Source organism: Coloeus monedula (assembly GCF_965178545.1).
Source record: "Coloeus monedula genome assembly, chromosome: 12".
Classification (NCBI taxonomy): domain Eukaryota; kingdom Metazoa; phylum Chordata; class Aves; order Passeriformes; family Corvidae; genus Coloeus; species Coloeus monedula.
In genome coordinates this window covers 881526-900963 of record NC_138792.1, presented here as the reverse complement: position 1 = coordinate 900963, position 19438 = coordinate 881526, and the positions used below count along the sequence as shown (strand labels likewise).

Here is a 19438-nt window from a genome sequence, read left to right as displayed (position 1 = left end):
CCCTGGCAGTGGTGCCAGGCAGTGCCGTGCAAAATGTCCTGGGGCTCCTTGTGCCCACCCAGCATCTGGCTCTGGTGCAGGGGCCGAGCCGGGCCCCGAGGTGCCACCACTGGGGCTCCCCTGTCCCCTACCAGCAGCCGTCCCCTCCAGTCCACCCCACTGTTAGGGCCAGAGCGGGAAGCGGCAGTGCTGGCGGGCTCAGGGGGATTCTGCCATGGAGACAGCCCCCAGCTGCTCCTCGGGACCCCTCAGCTCGGCCTCCTCCCGGCTGCCATCCAGGGTCTCTGATCCCTCAAAGCAGCCGGAGTCCCGAGGAATGTCCCCTTTGGGCCCTGAGGGCGATGGCAGGGCTTCGGAGGTGTCAGCATCCTCCGGCTCGCTGGCTGCTGGGAGAGGAGCCGTGGCATTAGTGGTGCTGCTGGGGTGCCCCGTCGGGGGGTCTGCCACCCCTCCCCAGGACTGGGGGGTCTCCCACCCCTCCCCAGGACTCTTACTGTCGTAGTCCAGGAGGAGCTCAGCGGCCGTCAGCAGCTTGGCGCGGTGCTGGGGGTCCGTGATGTGCAGTTCGTTCAGGTGGGTCTCCCGCAGCTCCTTGAAGTCCTCCAGGGTCTGGTACCCGTTCAGCAGGAGGGTGGGGGTGTGCTCCTGGGTGGGGGGCGTGGGCAGGGGTGAGCAGGGCTCGCGTGGCTCCCCTGGCTCCCTCCCCTGACCCTCAGTGCTGGCCTGTGGCTCCCGCCTCAGCATGGGTCCATGGTGGGCACCTGCCCCCACGTTACCCAGAAATGCCCCATGTGTCCCCTCTGTGCCCCTGGGTGCTTGGTGGAGGGACCCCCGCGGGCGGGGGACAGTGAAGGGGAGGGGGTGGTCCCAGTGCTGGCACGCTGGTCACAGCTGGGTGCTGCTGTCCCCCACGGCCCCTGTCCCCCACCTGCAGGTTGATGCGCTCCAGCAGCTCATGGAGGGTCTTGGGCTTGAGGCGCTTGTTCCGGCTGGAGCCCCGGCTCCTGCGGGCAGGGACTGTCTCCTCAGGGATCACATCCACGTAGATGAACTTGAAGGAGCCCACCCTGTTGTTGAGCAGCCCAGTCCAGGTGCCCACAGGCGGCTTCTCGATGATGCCAATGATGTCCCCTTTCTAGGCCGAGGGACATGGGATGGCGGTGGGTGCAGCCTTGGGGAACACCCCCACCTCAGGGGTGTCCCCAGCCACCCTCCCTCCCTCCCCAGGGGCTCACCCGCAGCTTCAGGGAGTCCTTGTCGTAGGGGCTGGGGGTGAAGTCGGTGTGGACACGGGCCCGGCCGCAGAAGGGGCCGGTGTAGGCTGGGACAGTCTCCTCCAGCCGCCGGCTGTCCCCGGGATCGGCAGGGCTGGGAAGGTCGCTGCCTGCAGAGAGGAGGGGGTCAGGATGTGCCCGGCTGGAGACGCGGGGCCAGTGTCCTGTCGGGGCCGGCCTCACCGCTGGACATCTGGCGTCTGAGGGCTGGGCGCCCGTCCTCCTCCTCCTCCAGCTCCAGGTACGACAGGGGCACCTTGTCATGGCTCCGCTCTTCCGTGCTGCTGGCTGGGGACAGGGGGCATGGGGACCCCTCCTCCTCCACCTCTCCCTGCTGGGGGTACCGGGGTCAGGCCGAGGGAGGGGGAGCTGTCCCCTGCTCACCTGTCCATGTCCCCACAGCCCTGCTCACCTTCCCCTCGGCCAGCGCTCTCACGGCCATCCTGCCCATCTTGCGGTTCATGGTGCGGGAGATGACTGCCCGCCACTTCCTGCCCAGCTTCGTCCCGCTGCTCCGCCCGGCATCCTCGGGACTGGCACTGCTGGCATCATCCTCAGGGATCTGCCAGGGGGATGGAGAGTGAAGGCAGAGCCCCCCACCCGGGGCAAGCCTCGGCAGGGTCACACAGGGCTGTGAGACCCCAAATCCCAGCAAGGCTGGCACCCTGGGGCTGCTCTGTGACACCTGGGCCACTGGTAAGACCAGGAGTTTTGGGGAACCAGCTCTGAAATGGGCTGTTCCCGGGGGAGCAGGATGTGTCAAGGGGTGCTGCTGCCCCAGGCATGCTGGGAACTCACGTTCTCCTCCAGGCTGAACTCCTCGTTTGACACGGGGGAGCTGACCTTGGACTTGCTGAAGTCCTTGAAGCTGCTGGAACGCTGTAGGGAAAGCTGGGAGCAGGGGCAGAGGTGTGAGGGGGGAGATGGAAAGGTGTGAGGGCTTCTTCCTACATCCCCTGCCCCAGTTCCTCTCCTCCCTTTGGGCTGCTCTGCCCATCCCAGGGTGATGCCAGTGCTGGGAAGAGTTTTTGGCTGGCACAGCCTTTCCTGTCTGCCCTCTTCCAGGAGCTGCCGTGTGCCGTGAACTCCCCAACCTGGGATGCGGAGCTCTCGGTGCCTGTGCAGCTGCTTGGCACAGCATTCCCAGGGCAGGGATGCTCTGGTGTGGAGCCTGGCACTGCCATGCTGGGAGCAGCCCAGGGCTGTGCCATGTTGCCATGCTGGCACGTGGGCCAGGACATGGGGGGACACAGGGCTCTGCAGTGCCACAGCTCCTCTCAGCACAGGTGGGCAGGCAGTGAACGGCTGGTAGCACCAGAGCAGCCATGTCCCTGCTGCTACCCACAGGGTCAGCTCCAGGACTTAAAGTTTCCGTGTTTTCCGCCTGTGAGTGTCACCCCAGAGCCCAGAGAGCACACCCTCAGCATCCCCAGCTGGCTTGGTGCCACCTCCATGCCTAAGCCATCAAAGCTGGTTTTGGATCTCAGTCCTGGCACACCTCTCCATCCCTGCCCCTTCCATTCTTTCCTGTGCCCCCTGCCCGCCTTCCTCTCCCTGGCCTCAGGTGCCTGTCTCACACGGAAGGGTTTCTCCACGCCAGGAGCACCCTTGGTGCCAGCACAGCCACATGGTCCCAGGTGTCCCTCATCCCTGGATGCCAGCACCAGCGTGCTCACATTGGGGCACGCTGAGCTCGGCTGCCACCGCCAGCCCTCTTGAGGCCCTTGGAGCACACACCACGGTGCTCGCTCTGCTGCCACCACCACCACCAGGGATTTCCGTTCTCAAGCAGCTCTGCCAGCTCCTGTGGTGGCTGAGGCCCTTCCCAGCCCTGCACAGCCTGGCCCTGTGCTGTCCCCTCTTTATTCTCCTCCTCATTCGCCCCTCACATCACTAAGCACTCGGTTTTGCCGTTCCTTGCAGAGGGCTGGCTCTCAGTGTGTCACCCAGCTGCCCATCCGCAGTGGCTTTATGTGGCAGGGCCAGCTCCAGGTGCATCCGTGCAGAGGGGATGCTGGCTTCTGCCCTGCTCCCACCCCAGTGCCCTGAATCCACCCGATCCAGGTGCACCGAACTCCTCCAGGGCTTCAGTGCTGAGACAGGACAGCTCTGCAGCTGGGAAAGCCGCTGCCCGGGGGCTGGGGGAGCCATGGAGGGCCCGGCAGTGGGATGTGAGTCAGGGTGGCCGGGCTCTCCCGGCGCAGGGCAGGGAGGGGGAAGTGAGACTGGCTGTGGCTGGGCAAGGGCAGGGGATGCCCACTGGGATTGCCCGGGCTGGATGGGCCACCGCGGTGCAGGGAGGGGGACTTCACCCAGATTTCCTGCAGGAGCTCACCAGCACGGAGGAGCTGCCAGAGCAAGGAGTGTGCCTGTCACGGGCAGGACCCCGTACCAGGCACTGCCCCTGCTCCCCGCGGTGACTTACTGATGCTGATGCCAGCCCAGCAAAGCTTGGCAAGAGCTGAAGTGCCAGCTGGTGCGAGACCTGGCGGGGGATGAGGAGCGAGTTTGGGCCCCACTGGTGACTTCAGCCACAGGGTGGCACATGGCCGTTCCATGCACGGGGCTCTCGAGAGGCCGTGGCACCGGCAGCTGGGGCTCCCGTGGCTCCCGTGGCTCCCGTGGCTCCCGTCTCGGAGCGGTGCTGCCGGAGGAAGCGGCTGCCGCACGTGACGGAGCTGCAGCCCGACCGCAGCACCTTGCACAGCCATGGCCCCCAGGAAATGACGGGCGGCCGCCCACGCCTGGCGAGGCCATGGGGGGGGGAGCACAGCCTCCCCCAGCACAGCCCCACGGGTCCCACCGGCACCCCAGCTGGCACCCACGCTGACCCCGGGGGCTGTGCATCCCAGCCACCCATCCCAACGGCATGGAAGCCAGAGTGGGAGGTGGACAAGGCCAGGACCACGCACTGGCGAGGCCACAGTGGCTGGTGGCCGCAGAGACGGACCGATGGCAGGGCCGCTGCCACGCTGTCCCAGCCCCCTGGCACCAGCTCTGCTGCTCAGCATCCCCCGGCAGCCCAGGCTGGAACAGCTCTGGGTGTGCCGGGACATCCGCGGTGCTGAGGGCAGCTGGATGCCGCCAGCACTCACCTTCCTGTGTCCCGGCTCCTTGTCCCCGGCGTTGGAGGGCTTGCGGCGGAGCATGGCGCGGGGGCCGGTGGCGAGGGCAGCGTCCGGCAGCGCCGAGCACGTCCCGACCCGCGGCACCGGCACCGAGCCGGGAGCGCACAGGAAGCTGGCGGTCACATGAGAGGCGCTTGCAGCCGTGCTCAGGGTGGCTGCCGAGGCGCGGGCTGGGGCAGGAGGAAGGAAACCCTCCACCGAGCTGCTGCCCTGCCCGGGGCCCCTGGGTGGGAACGGTGTCTGTGCCCTGCACCTCTCGGCAGCGCTGCCCCTCGGTGACGCTGCCCCTGCCCTGCCTCCCCTCGGCGGTGCTGCTGCCCGTCGGTGGTGCTGCCCCTTGGCCATCTGCAGATGGGCAGCGTGTGTCCCCCAATGCAAAAGGTGACAGTCCCCAACCCCTCTGTCGTGCCTGCTCATCCTGCTGGGACGTGATAGCCAAGCCCTCTGCTTGACACTTGGTCGGGGATGTCCCCCGTTATCTCAGGTCCCCCCGTGTCGGCATCACACCCAGGTGGGACATGCTTATGGTCACCCCACTGCTGGCACCCGTGGGGACATCCCTGGTTGTGCTGGCTGCCCTGCACCTTCTCACTCCAAATCCTCCATCTTCTGCCCCAGAATTACAATCTGCCCAGATCCATCTTCTCACTGTCGGCATTGGCTTGGTCGCCCCAGGGCTGGACAGAGGGCACAAGCCGGGTCACGGGAGGGAGTTGGGGGCCGGACTGCAGCCCTACACCGGTCGTCGAGGCAGCGCGCAGCACATCGGGCACAGCAGGGCCCGCCTTGCTCATGTTTAATCACAAACGAGCAAATAGCATCCAACAAAACGAGGAAGTGAGCACGGGGGAAGACCCGGCCGTGCTGGGAGGGGGTGGAGGGGCCATCGGTGCGGGCTCAGGCCCCCAGCCCGCCGAGCAGCACCGAGAGCAGCGAGGCGAGGACCAGCGTTCCCGCGGCGGCGGTGCCGGCGCCGTTCACCGGGAAGGGCTGGGTGCTCTTCTGCAGCCACTCGTACTCCTCCTCCAGCCGCTGCCGCCGCAGCTCCGGGCCCACGTGCGCCCGGATCCTCTCGTAGTAGGAGTTCAGGAACCGGATCTGCACCCAGGCACCACGGGGAGCTGCGGGGGGGCGGCCTGGATGCTGCCCCCCCCTGTGGCCCTCCCCGTCCAGCTGCCCCACAGCCCGACCACTGGCCCCACCTGCAGAGCTCATTGTCCCTCTTCATCCACACATCCATCCCTGCTCTGTCCTCATTTACCCACTCCAGCCTCATGGCATGGTTCTCGTTTTTTGCTGCATCCACCCCCCAGCCCCCTGTGCTGACCTCGCATCCCTGCTCTGCTCCCCACCCCAAGCACACCCCCGTACCTGCTCTGGGGACAGGAGTCTGAGGTCGATGAGGTTGCGGTCATAGGGCACCAGGGACACCATCTCGAAGGTCAGAAAAGGCGTCTCCCCGCTCTGGTGCTGCCATAGAGCGGCGTCATTGGGGTGTCCCCAACCCCCTGAGAGTTGCCCTCACCCCTGACTCGATGCAGGCCCCCACGCTGTGCCACCCCTGTCCCCCCTGTCACCCCATCCCCATCGCCCTACCTCAGTCTGTGCCTCCACCACAAGGACGACATCCTCAATGCGGATCCCAAACTCTCCATCCCGGTAATAGCCAGGCTCTGAGGGCCGGGAAGATGCCTCGTGAGCCCCCAACCCCAGAGGCTCCCCCAGCCCACCCCAGCAGGGCTGGATCTGGCCCCTGAGTGGGGCTGAGAGCTGACACCCCATCCCTGGTTGGGCTCTGTGCCCAGGGTTGTCCCAGAGAGCCGGGGTGCCGCTGGGGTGCCGGGACGTACCGATGGAGGTGAACATGCCGGCCTCCAGCGGCACGTTGTTGGACTGGAAGCCCACGGGCCCTGCAGGGACATGGGGTGGGTTAGAGCTCTGGGGACGGCATGTGCTGCAGGGACACCCCAGCAAGGACCACAGAGCCACCAAGGCAAGGACTGTGGGGCCATCCTGACAAGGACCACTGATAGGATCATCCCAGTAAGGACCTTGGGACCACCTCTGCAGGGATCATAGGATCGTCCCAGCAAGGACCACGTAGTCACCCTGGCAAGGATCATGGGTCCACCCTGGCAAAAACCACAACATGCTGCAAGTAGGGATTTCCCTGCCCCTTGGAGAGGCTCTGCTGGGTGATGAGAAGCCCCCAGCAAGCTCCTGTCCTCATCCCTGTCCCTGTAGCTCAGCCCACATGCCCAGCACCAGTGCTGGTGGCACCTACACTCGTGGACTGAGAGGAAGTTGCCGATGCCATGGCCAGTCCCGTGGCCGTAGTTGAGTCCAACGTCCCAGAGCGCCCGGCGGGCGAAGGACTCCACTGTTCTCCCTGGGGAATGAAGAGGTGGGATAGGGGCCACGGAGTTTATGAGGCCCCCCAGTGCCCTCCTGCTCCCTGTGCCAGGGGTTCTGTGCAGGGCCAGTGCTGGGTTTGGCACCCACCTGCTGTGTGTGACGGGAAGACGAGGCGGGAGAGGTCAATGTTGCCCATCAGCACACGGGTGTAGGCTTCCTGTGGGGCAGGGTAGGGGGTGAGCAGAGTGGTACCCAGACACTCACCCCTGCACATCCAGCCCTGGCCAGGACTGTGGTGCTGAGTGCCACAGGGAGTGCTGGGCAGTGCAGGGGGATGTTGGCTGACATGGGAGAGGCTGGTACCTTCTGCAGCGGGGTGGGCTCACCCCAGTGCACTGTCCGAGTGATGTCGGTTGTCCCGTCCCTGCAAAGGGGGGTCATGAACGGGGCTGATGCAGCCCCAGCGCTGGCTTTGGGGGCCCCTGGATGTGGGGCTGTTGGGGGGGGTCTCTGGTCAAAGCTACGCACAGATATTGCCCTCCGGTGTCGAAGAGGTACATCTCGCCCACAGACAGCGTCCGGCTGCTGCCATTGGAGGGGCTGCGAGGGGAGGGGGGTCAGAGCCCTCTCCCAGCTGCCCATTGCCCACTGCCCCCTGCCCACTGCCCACCACTGCCCCAGCCATACCTGTAGTGGGCCAGCGCCGCGTTGAGCCCGCTGGCCGAGATGGTCTGGAAGCTGGGCCCGCGGCTGTGCTCCTGGGCCCTGGAAGGCAGCAGGGGGGCAGGGAGGTGCTGGGGGTCCCCGGCTGCCCTTTGCTGGGCAAGGCAGGCCTGGGGGGCAGCACTGACCAGCGAAGTGCATTGATGTGCTGAGCCCCCAAAAACTCGTCCACCTGCCCCTGCGGGACTGTCTTCTCCAGCCACAGCAGGTACTGGATGACGGCCACCGCGTCCCGGACCTGGGGGTGCCCGGGGGCACCGGGGAGGGGGCATCAGCACCCTGCTTCCTCCGGTCTGCCCCCAGTCTGCAGGGGACTGTGGGGAGGGGGACAGCCCTTACGTGGGCAGCTCGCAGCATCTCCTGCTCACGGGCATTTTTCACAGCCTTGGCCATCATGACAGGTGAGTAGTTCTCCTCCAGCAGCTTCTCCTGCGAGGGCAGGCAGGAGGTGGCACAGCTGCCTGTCCCCTCAGGCCCCAGGGGCGGCCACAACGCGGTGACATGGGGCTCTCCCCGCGCCTGCAGGAGCCACGTGCCCCATGGCCGGGCTCGGTGCCCACCTGGGGGATGATGCCGTAGAGGCCGTAGGTGGTGTACTCGGTGCCCAGCCACACGGTGACGTTGCCCTGGGTGTAGCGGCGCAGGTGGGCGCTCACCTGCCCGTACTCCTGCAGCTCCACGCAGAGCGGCCCCGGGCAGCCCGAGCTCAGGGACTCCCGCGCCGCCACCGAGAGCCGGGAGCCCTCCACGAACAGGCTGGGGAGGGAGCGGGACGGGGCAGGCAGAGATGTGGTGGTCACCTGCTGCCTTTGGTTCCCCCCAAGCCCGGCAGAGAGGAGGGACCTGGGGGGCTCAGAGGGAATGCTGGGCTGGGAATGGGAGGAACTCAGGCTGTGAGGAAAGGGAGTGTGCCGTGCCCTGGTCTGGGAGCCGGGGGATGGATTGGGAAAGATGTGTGTCTCAGAGGGACAGTCGGTGGGGCTGGGCATGGCAGGATGTGGTGGCTCTGGGGCTGGGGGCAACGGGGCTGAGAGGAGAACCCCATGGGGGCTGGCTCAGGAAAGGAAGGGTGGAAGGGGGGTGGGTGGTGAGCCCTTTCCATGCCCCGTGCCCACAGGGACATGCTGCCCACCTTATGGTCGTGTTGGTCAGGAGGGTGTAGGAGTAGAAGACGGGGTTGTAGGGGATGTCATCTCCACGGAGGTTGAAGAGCCCTGCCAGGAACGAGACCTCCATGCCTGTGACTGCCACTGCCCTCCCAGCCCCAGGGTTCGAGCCCACAGCACCTGCCATGGCACCACCACGGCATCTGGGTACTTACAGGCCGTCTCCTCCAGCCCCGACAGCAGCACGGCTGTGGGGCGTCGCACGTGCTGCTCCATCCGCTGCCGGATCCCGGCCACCTTCTCCTGCCAGCTGCTCCCTGGGAGTCGGGCAAGCGGTCAGCTCAGTGCAGGGACCACCGCAGCCCCAGGCTGTGAGTGAGCGCCCACCCAGCAGCTGTGGGAGATCAGACCTGTGGGATCTGGGGTCAGACCTGTGAACTCTGCTGGGAGGCTGTAGATCTCGGTGGAGGAGGGAAGGGGTCTTTGGTCACCCCATGCCTGATCCACAAGGTTGGTCTCGAGGGGGATTAGGGTCCGGCCGGAGCCGTGTAGAGCCCGGCTGTAGCTGTTCCAGGTGTCTGGGGGGTGAGCAGCCCGCAGGTTGGGGGTCCTGGTAAATCTGCACCCAGGGGCTGCCCTCCCGTGGACAGGGTGACCCCCAGTGTCAGCCAGCCCTACCGATGGAGAAGAGGAAGGGGTCCAAGCTGACATTCCCCCCCGCAGGAACGGCCTTCAGGATCCACATCCCGATGGACACGATCGAGGCTGCAGGGGAGAGCTGGGGTGGCACCACGAGTTTGTGCTGCGTCCCAGCCTGCGCTGAGCCCAGAGGAGGCTGTGGCAGGGGTTGGGGGGCTCCTGGGAGCGGGGAGACTCAGCAGCCCCCGTCCTGCCCCCACTGACTTGTCCTCTGCAGCTCCCAGTTGCAGTCCAGCTCCCGCTCTGCCTGGGTCCAGTAGCGGCTGTCAGTCCACAGGGCAGCCTTGTCCTGCGTCACCACAGCAGTGCCTGGGACAGGAGCGGGGGCTCAGGCTCACCTCTCTCTCTCTCCCTGCAGCTGGCAGGGACCCCCAGAGGTTCTCAGGGAGTGGGACCATGCCATGTGCATGGGTCCCCGGGAATGAGGAGCAGCAGGGTTTGGGGGATGCCCTCACCTGCAGAGCCGGTGAAACCGGTGAGCCAGCCCAGCCGCGCGTCCCGCTCGGAGATGTACTCGCTCTGGAGCCGGGATGGAGCCGTGAGCGGTGGCTGTGGGCGCCGGCGGGGAGCGGCTCCCCGGGGGCGCGGGGGGACTCCTGCCTTACCATGTGGGCATCCGTGGAGGGCACGATGTAGGCGAGGGCGCCGTGGGTCCGCATGGTGCCCCGCAGCGCGGCCAGACGCGCCGTCGTGTTGGTGGCCGTCGGTGGCAGGTACTGGTGACACAGGGAGACGTGCTGGGACTGGGGGGGACCCCATGCCGGGGGTCTCAGGAACAGGGAGGGGGAGCAGGGCGGGGCTCACCGGTGGGTCCACGGAGCAGTCCCGGATGTCATTCCTGGTGGAAGGAGCCTGTGGCACCCGCCCTGCAGCACAGCCTGTGGGCACGGCGACACCCGGGAGCCTCAGGCTGCAGCCTGGGGGCCTGCTGGCCCTTTGCTCCAGCCCGGAACCGCCCCAGGCAGCTGTGACCCTCGTCCCCAGCCCCAAATGCCAGCCAGCCCAGCTTTGGGGCTTTTTACAAAACTCAGTGTTTTTAGCCCCAGGAACAGTGGGTGAAAACCAACGTCATCCCCTGGTTCAAGAGGAATTAAATCTGCCGGTGCCTATGGCACACTGGGATCATCACAGGGAGCAGCTGGTGCCCAGCACGGAGCACAGAGGGGCTGCCAGGAGCCTGCCCGGAGCATCCCAGCGCTGGGGCCGTGGAAGGAGCTGGCTGATGGTGGGGCTGTGTCCAGCCAGACCCGGTCTCTTCCCAGGGTTGCTTGGCACAGGGTCCCACCACCACTCCCTGGGCTCTCCATCACCAGCTGGCACCTGGCTTCTCACCTTGGCCAAGGGCACATGGCTTGGGTCCATGGGATAATGCAGGATGGGGTCATACCCAGCATGAGAGGCCTTGGGTACCTTGTCTCTGCGCCCTGGAGGTCTGCTCCTGACCTGTCACCTGCCCCGGGCCCATCCCTGGGGCAGCTGGGCAGGGTGAGCCCCATGACACAGGCTGGCTCCTACCCCGGGGTGGACCCACCCCTGCTTCCCCCAGAGTTGTGGCTGGGACATCCCACGCTCTCCGTATGTGGTTCCTGGAGGTCGCAGATGTGCCGTCCCACCCCAGTGCCCAGCCCACCGCCGGCCATACCGTGAAGCAGGAGCGCCCAGGCTGCGATCCAGAGAGGGGGGCACATGGCTGCCCTGGCCGAGGCACCAAGGGGACACTGTGGGTGACAGGTCCCTCCTCCTGAGCCTTTGCCCCAGGGGCAGAGGGATGCGGGATGGGAGGGACGAGGCCCCAGCAGATACAGGGTGTGGGGAGCAGAGTTTGCTGTCCCTTTGGAAAGTGAATTCCACTGCTAAATAAAAGCAAACAGCAAAATCAGCACAAAGTCCAAAGATCCTGCAGGAGCAGAGGTGGGAGCGTGCCAGCTAAGCCTGGCACTGCCTGGTGGCCAGGGAGAAGTCAGGGAAAGGCTTTGCTCCCTGGGGAACCCCTGTGTTCCGGAGCTGTGGAGAGCTGACATGGGATCTCTGGGGTGAGGGCCAGATGCCCCCCAAGCCAGTCAGGCCCCCAGGCCATCCCTCCTCCTCCACAGGACATGGAGCCGTGCAGGTGGGCACCAGCCCCTGTCCAGTGCCTGGGACCAGCAGCCCCTGTGCTCCACGGGAGGATCCTGCTGGGATGCGCCCTTTGTCCTGCCAGGCGCAGCAGCTCCGCACCTCCGTGCATCTGCCTTGCTAAAACCTCACTATCTTCATCATAAGGAGCCTTGACCCCGAGGCCCGTCACTGATGGCACAGGTTCTTCCAGCGGCTTTAATGACTCTGGTTGTGGAGGGAAGGGCTGGGAGAGGGGCAGACCTGATGCCACAGGCACTGGAGGTGTCCATCCCGGGCATGGACACAGATCTTCAGGGATGAATGCACGTTCCCACCCAGGACAGGTCATGGTTTGGTCTGGAAAGGACATTAGAGATCCTCTAGTTTTGACCCCCTGACATGGGCAGGGACACCTTCCACTATCCCAGGTCGCTCCAAGCCCCTTCCAGCCTGTCCTTGGACACTTCCAGGGATGGGGCAGCCACAGCTTCTCCGATCAACCTGTGCCAGGGCCTGCCCACCCTCACAGGGAAGAACTTCCTCCCTGTATCTAATCCACACCAACCCTCTTTAATTTAAAACCACCCCACCTTGATCTGTTGCAATGGGTCGGGCCAAGAAGTTTGTCCCCACAGCCTCACATCCCCACCCAGTCTTCGCAGAGCACTCCCTACAGGATCATTGCTCATCACAGCCCATGAAGATCTTTGGGATGTGGCCCCACTTCCTGGGCCTGGGGTCCCTGCACCCCAGCTCTCACAGGCTCAGCCTCGAGGCTGGACAAAGCTGGGTCTGTGTGGGGACCACGAACCCTCCGAGCTGCTGCTGCCTCTTCCCAGTGGCACTTCACGGCCTGTTGGACAGTGCCTGTCCGGCTGCGTCCCCACACTGTCCGGTGTGTCCGTGCCCGCCTGTCCGGCAGTGTCACCTTTCCCCCCGCCGTGGCACCGCTCCGGCTGTCCAGCTGTGGCACTGGGACCCTGCTCACCACGAGGTGGCACCAGGACGGCGCCGGAGCCGCACAGACCCTGTCCCGTGTCCCACTGTCCCGTGTCCTGTCCCTAAGCACCCTGCAGCTCCGGCAGCAGCAGGGCCGGGTGGTCCCCTCGCCACCCGGTCCCTCCGGCTGAGCCCTGGAACGCTCATGTCACGAATGCTCTCAGGCTGCCTGTGTCCCCGTCGCCCGCTGGTGTCCCCTCTGTGAGAGGAACCCAGGAAGGGGCAGAGGGGGGTCCCCATAAGGGGCAGGACAGGGACAGGTGGGAGGGGGACACCAAAGCTGCAGCGATTGTTTCCCAACGATGCGATGCGGTGCGTGGGGACAGTCAGGCAGCACTTTGCTGCCACCCTGTTCATTAGTGACACGCGTTAATGATGCTTCATCCTCCCTGCCTGGTTCCTGCCAGGGGCGGGGGCTGCGCCCCTCACCCCACGGCTGCACCCCACTTCCAGGGGGTCCGCACGGCGAGGGGGTCCCCACCCCCCCTTATTCTCACCACTGAGCTCCACCCTGCAACGCCATCACACCCAGTGCCAGCCCGGTGCCATCATCCTCAACGGCATCCTCCTCCTCCTCGCCCAGCGCGGGGGTGGCGCGGGCCGTCCCTGGGGACCCCCGGGGCCGCGTGTCGCTCCGAGCCAGCGTCAACAGGACGAAGCTCCTTGTCCGCCGTGCGTCCGGTGGGGCCCGTCCCTCCCGCGGGAGGTTTCCTCGAAGACGAGCCGGAGGAAGGCTTTGGGGGGACATCCTCCCTTTGTGGGCTATTGTTGGCCTTCCGTCACCTGCAGAGGCCGCGGGGTGACTCAGGCCGGGGTGACGCGCCCGGCAAACAGGACGCGGGGAGGGCGTGCGGGCGCAGGAATGCGGAAGGCGGTGGTGGCACCGGGATGCTGCCAGCATCCCTGAGGTGCCCCGGCAGGCAGGGTGTGCCTGGGGATGCCTGCCCGGGGGTGCACCACAGAGCTCGGCAGCCGGGCTGCAGGGGTGAGGCTGCAGCTCCTGGCCCCCCTGAAGGAGCACCCCCACTTTGGGGGTGCACAGCGCTGGAGGGAAGCGCTGACCCCACATTGCGCCAGAAGCGGGGGCTGCAGGAGAACCTGGCTGGGATGAGGGGCCACAGCCAACAGGGCTGGAACAGGTTCAGGGGATGTGCCCCTCCCGGGGTACCACAGACACGTGTGCGGCCGTGACATGGTGACCACACACCTGGTACAGCCCCTCCTTACATCCCCACACCTCTCCGTAGCTCCCTCTACAACCTTCCCAACCCAAATACAGTCCCCAGCCCTTCCTACAGTGCCCCCATACACCCCGACCCCCCTACAGCCCCTCCTACAGCCCCCCATATACCCACACCCCCATACAGCCCCCCCCCACCACACCCCTCTTTGCCCCCACACCTTGTCAGGACCAGCCGCCCTCACCCCGCTGGCAGGGGCTGTCCCAGGGTGCAGTGTACTTGTCACCCACCTTCTTGAGGGTTGATGTCACCCACCTTGTGGGGGGCTCACCCTGGCCAGCTGCCAGGTGTCCCCAAAACTACTGGATCACTCCCTCCTCAACTGGACACGGAGGGAAAATACAAGGAAAAGACGGAGATAGGGACCAGGATGTGACCAGGTACGGGCACAGTTAAAACAGACTCAGTTTGGGGAAATTAATTGAATTTCATAAAATCATGGAATAATGGAATGGTTTGGGTTGGAAGGGACCTTAAAGACCGTCTTGTTCCAACCCCCTGCCATGGGCAGGGACACCTCCCACTGTCCCAGGCTGCTCCAAGCCCCAGTGTCCAGCCTGGCCTTGGACACTGCCAGGGATGGGGCAGCCACAGCTGCTCTGGGCACCCTGTGCCAGGGCCTCACCACCCTCACAGCCAAGAATTTCTTCCTAATATCTGATCTAAATCTCCCCTTTTATATATTTATCACCAATCAAATCAGAGCAGGGTAATGAGAAAAAACCCCTGACCTTAACCGTTTTTCCCACCTCTCCCTTCCTCCTGGGCTCTAAGTCATTCCCGTTTTCTCTCCCTCCTCCCCTCTGGAGTGGGGGCTGCGGACACTGCCTGGCTGGGGGGCTGGAGGGGACTGTGGCTGGGGGGGCAGGACAGTGGAGGGTCCCAGAATCTGAGGGTCGGGCTGGGAGGGGTGTCCCAGGAGCAGGATGGATCCAGGCTGCACAGGGTCCCAGGCCAAGCTGGCAGCAGTGTTAGGGTCTGGGGGCCCAGCACGAGCATGGGTGGGGGGTCCTGGACCAGGCTGGATGCGTGGGTCCCAAAGTCAGTCTGAGTAGGGGGTCCAGGGCCGCACTGGGCACAGAGGCCGGGGCCAGGCTGGGAGCGGGTCCCAGATTCGGGCTGGATGGGGGTCCCCGGACAAGCTGGGGTGGTCTCAGAGCACTGGGGACGCGATGAGGGGGCTGTGGGTGGGGAATCCCCCGGAGGATGTGCCGGGAGGGGATCAGGCAGCAAACACGGATCGGGGGAAACCCGTGGAGGTGTCCAGCGGCGGGGCGGGGCAGGGCGGACACCTCCCCCCATCCCGGGGCCAGATGACGGGCGGCGGCGGGGCCGGGCCGGGCTCTCACCGCCTACAAATGCGGCTCCCCCGGCGGCCGCCCCCGCCGCCCCCCGCCGCCCCCCGCCATGGCCGCGCCGCGCCGGCTCCTGGCCCCGCTGCTGCTGCTGCTGCTGCTGCTGGGGCTCGTCCTGGCCGCCCCCGGTGAGAGCGGAACACTCGCGGGGACCCGGGCCGGCAGCGGGGGATGAAGGGAGTGCGGGAAGAGGGGACGGTGGAGACCGCGCCGGGGTGGCCGCGGGTTGGGGGGCGCGGGGGGACCGGCACCCCGGCCCGCACCGCCGGGATCCGCTGGGCTGCGGAAACACAAAGCGCTTACTTTGGAGCCTAAAACTCCCCGGTCACCCGTGCACAGCGGGAACGTCCGGAGCCGCGGTGACAGCCCCGGGCATCGCCGGGTCCCGCAGCGGGACCCACGCGGGGCTCGGCCCCGGCCCCGGCTGCAAACCGGCCCCGCGGGGGTGTGGGGCTGGCGGTGCTGGGACAGGAGCTGGGACCAAAGCATCCCAGACAGACGCCCCGGGGGAGCAGGACCAGTGCTGGCAGTGGAGCATCTCCGCCAGGCACCCAGGGGAGCAGGACCAGTGCTCAGGGACCAGAGCATCCCGGCCAGGGGCTCCAGGGCCCCGGGGAAATGGGATCGCTGCTGGGAGCACCAGGCACCACGGGGATGTGGGGGAACGGCTCAAGGTGAAGGGCTGAGGGTCTCGGTGGCACAGAGGAGGGGGCGTCTGTGGCCGAAGGCGGGGGCTGGACAGCCCCGTGCCCCGCGGTGAGGCTGGTGGCCGTGGCCGCACGAGGTGGCCATGCGTGGCACAGGTGGCCGGGCCGCCCCGGCACAGGAAGCACTTGGCAGTGATGGCTCTTGTTGGGGACAATCCAGGAAACCGGCCGGCCCGGGGCCAGGCAGTCCACGGTACTATTGTCCCTGTCCTGCGTGGCGACACATGGCTAACGCTGTTCCTGGTGTCCTCAGGGCCACTGGGGCAGGCGCCGGACGGGAAGGATGCCCAGGATGGCCTCACCCGAAGGCTGGTGCGGCCGCGGGGTGCACGGCGTGGGACCGGGCAGCGGCAGGGCGGCTGGCGGAGGTACCGGCGGCCCCGGCCCCGGCTCTCCCACAAGGGGCCCATGCCATTCTGAGCCAGGTGAGGTGCGGTGGGGCGTGGGGGACGCAGGGAAACGTGTGACGGTACATGAGGGAACTCATACGTACTTGGGCTTGCTCTCGTTGCAGGGCTGCCGCCAGCCTTCCATGGACACGGCTTCCATCGCTCGCGCTGCGTCCTCGCCCGCTCTGCTCATCCTCCGGCCCTGGGCGCGGGGCACCCCCTGTAAGCCCTCGGCTGGCCCCACCTTCTCCCGGCGATTGCTCCTGGTGGCCCCGGTGCCGTGTCTGGCACTGTGGGTGTGTTCTGCCCCTCCTCGCCACCTCCCAGGGCCGGCTGGAAGGGGGTTGCCTGCAGAGGGGCCAGGGTTGCCACGATGCCCTGTTCCCGTGGGCACGGGGCTGGCTTGGGCACGGGCCCGCTGGGACCGCGGGCTTTGCGCAAAGCACTTTGTCAGGTGGAGCAGCTTCTCCTCAGGGGTCCGTGAGCTGCCTCGGGGTCCTGCCCCAGCCCTGTCTGTCACCCCCACGCCAGGGGGGAGCACAGAGCTTGTCCTGGGTCTATTTATTCCCCTGGTGCTCATCCCACACCCTGGGTGAGCTGCCCTCCCTTTCCCACTGGCAGACCCACCTCCCGGGGACCCCTGTGCTGTGGGGTGCCCACCCAGGACATGCTCTGGGGCCCTGGGCCCCTCTGCTTCACGCCGTGGGACAGCAGGAACAGGGGGGCACTGGGGGCTCTGTCCAGCTCTGCCATACACCAAAGGAGGGGCCCTGGCTCTGAGCTGGGCCCTGCTGATCATCTCCTGTGTCTGTAAAGATTTATTCCATGTAAATATATCTTTATAATAAAGAGTTATGATTGTTAACTCAGTAAATGCTGATTTCTGGAAGGGCAGGTAGGGGTTGCTCTCCTGCTGGTGGGGAGGGATCTCAGGTCCCTCTGCTCCCTCCTGGGGCTGTCTATAGGCACTGGGGGTGCTGGCAGCCCCTTCCCCAGCCCACTGCTAGCAGAGAAGGTGCTCAGCAAGGAGTGAAGCCATGTGCTGAGCCTGTGGAATTGGCGAGGAGAGTGGGAAAACACAGGTCAGAGAGGCTGAGAGATGGAGGAGGGGATGCTGGAAGGGCACAGGGATGCTGGTCCCTTGGGCAAGAAGGGGAGAGGGGCTGGGGCACCAGCAGTCCTGGTCACAGCTCTCACTAGTTCCGTATGACTGCACTGCTGTTGGACACTCTGGGTGGTTTGCTGGATCCTCCCTTTCCCCCTGACCCCACCAGCCCTGGGCAGCTGCCCCACAGCCCTGTACACCCAGGCAGCTGTGAGTGCTGGGTACTGCCACCTCCATCCCGGGCATCCCTGTCCCTTGTGTTCAGTCACTGCTATCCCTCCCTGTCCCGGGTATCCCTGGCATTCCTCTCCTCCGTGTCCCCATCCTTGCATCCCCATCTTGGTGTCCCCACCCCACGGGGCTGGGTGTGAGCAGGGCCCGTGTGGGGGGCAGGAGGGTCAAGGCTCAGGGACTGAGGGTCCCTGTAGGACCCTGCGGGTGGGGAGGAGGGGCTGAGCCCTGCGAAGGGAGGGGACCCCACGGGACAGGACACCCCCAGCCGTGGCTGGGAGCCCTGAGGGAGGCGGTGCCCATGCGGGGCCCTGCACTCCCCGCAGTGTCTGCAGGGGGATGCCCCGGGCGCGGGGCTGTGGGCAGGGGTCGGCAGTGCCGGCGGGGAGGGGGTTAAGGGGCTGCGGAGGAGCGGAAGGGCTGCAGCTGGGCTGGGAGCGGGGCCTGGGGAAGCGCCGGGACCCAGCTGGCCTCCATGAGCTCATCCGCCGGGACCGGGCGGGATGCACGCCCCGGCCCAGTGCCAGCGCTCCCGCCACGCGGCCACCGCGCCCGCCGCACGGCCTGCGAGCCACCACCGCCACCCGCGGGGCCTGCGAGCCACCGACCGCCACCCTGCACGGCCAGCGAGCCACCACTGCCACCCTGCACAGCCTGCGAGCCACCATTGCCACCCTGCACGGCCAGCGAGCCACCACTGCCACCCTGCACAGCCTGCGAGCCACCGACTGCCACCCTGCACGGCCAGCGAGCCACCGACTGCCACCCGCGGGGCCTGCGAGCCACCGACTGCCACCCTGCACGGCCAGCGAGCCACCGACTGCCAGCCGCAGGCCCTCCGAGCCACCACCGCCACCCAGGGTCCCTGGAAGGCCCTGCCACCCTCACCCTGCCTCACAGCCACTCCAGGAGCCACTGCCACTGACCTTCACCCCTGCTGGCCACCCCATCAACCACCGCCAGCTACCCCACAAAGCCCCCAGGAGCCACTGCCGGTGCCCCCATGATGGTCTGCGTGGGTGCACAAGGGTTGCCCACTCACTGCCCAGTCCTGTCCTGGCCCTCATGCCCAGTTTTCCAGCCCCAGCAGCCTCCCAGAGCTGGGACATGGTGCCCCAGCCACAGTCCCTCCCAGATGCCCCCAGCTCCAGCTCTGGGATGCTGGGGGGGGTTATCATTCCTCCATTGCCAGCCTACAGTGCTGCTGCTACTGGTTTGAACTGGGAGTGCTCTCCCCCTGCACTTCAAACCACCCCTCAATGCCCGTGGTTTGCCTCCCCAGCTGCAGCAGCAGGCACCTTGCCCAAGAGATTTGGTGAGGTCCCTGCCTGGGCATGGGCAGGACAGGCAGTGGGGGGCCCAGCAGACCTGAGGAGCGACTGCCACGGCTGTGCCAGCAAGGCAGCGATGTCCCACGTCCCCCAGGCATCGCCCAGCCCCAAGTGCTTGGGCTGTGGCCAGGGGCTGCACAGCTGAGCCCTGACCCCAGCCCTCCTGCGCCAGCCTGGAAGGAGGAGGCCAGGGAGGACCTCCCGGTTGGGCTGTGGCCAGCATGGAAGGAGGAAAAGCTTCTGAGCCGGGAGACCTAAGGAATCTCTGGCTCTTCCTGGCCTGGCCTGCTGCCCGCAGGCAGGTGGGAGCTGCTGAGCTCGGCCGTTCTCCCTGTGCCCCGTGTGCCACGGCAGTGCCAGAGCCCCTGCACTGCAACAGGGAGCTGGGGCAGAGTGGGCAGTGGGCACAGGGCAGTCCTGCTCCTGTGTGTGCAAGCAGGGTCTGTCCCAGCAGGGCAAGGATGGGGTCTGCAGGTCCCAGCTCACTTAGCAGGGATGCCAGGGGCACTGGGAGAGGGCTGCAGCAGTCGCAGGAGCCCTGCAGTCCTTGGGGACCTCTGGATGCCCCTGGGGGGAACAGGGAGAGCTCACTGCCCACCCAGGGCTGGCAAGGGATGCTCGGTGTGGCTGTGACACACGACCAGCTCCTCCAGCCCCACCATCTGGGCACCGCCAGCATCCCTCAGTGCCCATGTTCC

General features: G+C 66.5%; 2 protein-coding genes across 2 annotated transcripts; both read right to left on the bottom strand.

The window, feature by feature from the left end:
* Positions 1-198: 198 nt before the first annotated feature.
* SASH3 (SAM and SH3 domain containing 3) lies at positions 199-4486 on the bottom strand (the record flags this gene model as incomplete). Its single annotated transcript, XM_082289611.1, has 8 exons — positions 4370-4486; positions 2073-2165; positions 1687-1836; positions 1458-1608; positions 1236-1384; positions 929-1135; positions 495-645; positions 199-386 (listed from the first exon to the last, which is right to left on the bottom strand). Exons 1-8 carry the CDS (start codon positions 4421-4423, stop codon positions 199-201), a joined length of 1143 nt encoding a protein of 380 aa, XP_082145737.1. The 5' UTR covers positions 4424-4486.
* Positions 4487-5299: 813 nt separating this feature from the next.
* On the bottom strand, positions 5300-10973 carry XPNPEP2 (X-prolyl aminopeptidase 2; the record flags this gene model as incomplete). Its single annotated transcript, XM_082289252.1, has 21 exons — positions 5300-5500; positions 5774-5872; positions 5999-6075; positions 6253-6312; positions 6687-6791; positions 6905-6974; positions 7121-7181; positions 7286-7357; positions 7445-7522; positions 7609-7718; positions 7820-7909; positions 8041-8236; positions 8613-8694; positions 8802-8903; positions 9018-9164; positions 9265-9351; positions 9490-9594; positions 9741-9804; positions 9891-10001; positions 10090-10163; positions 10928-10973. The coding sequence occupies 21 exons, from the start codon at positions 10971-10973 to the stop codon at positions 5300-5302; spliced, it is 2037 nt and encodes a 678-aa protein (XP_082145378.1).
* Between the last annotated feature and the right edge of the window lie 8465 nt (positions 10974-19438).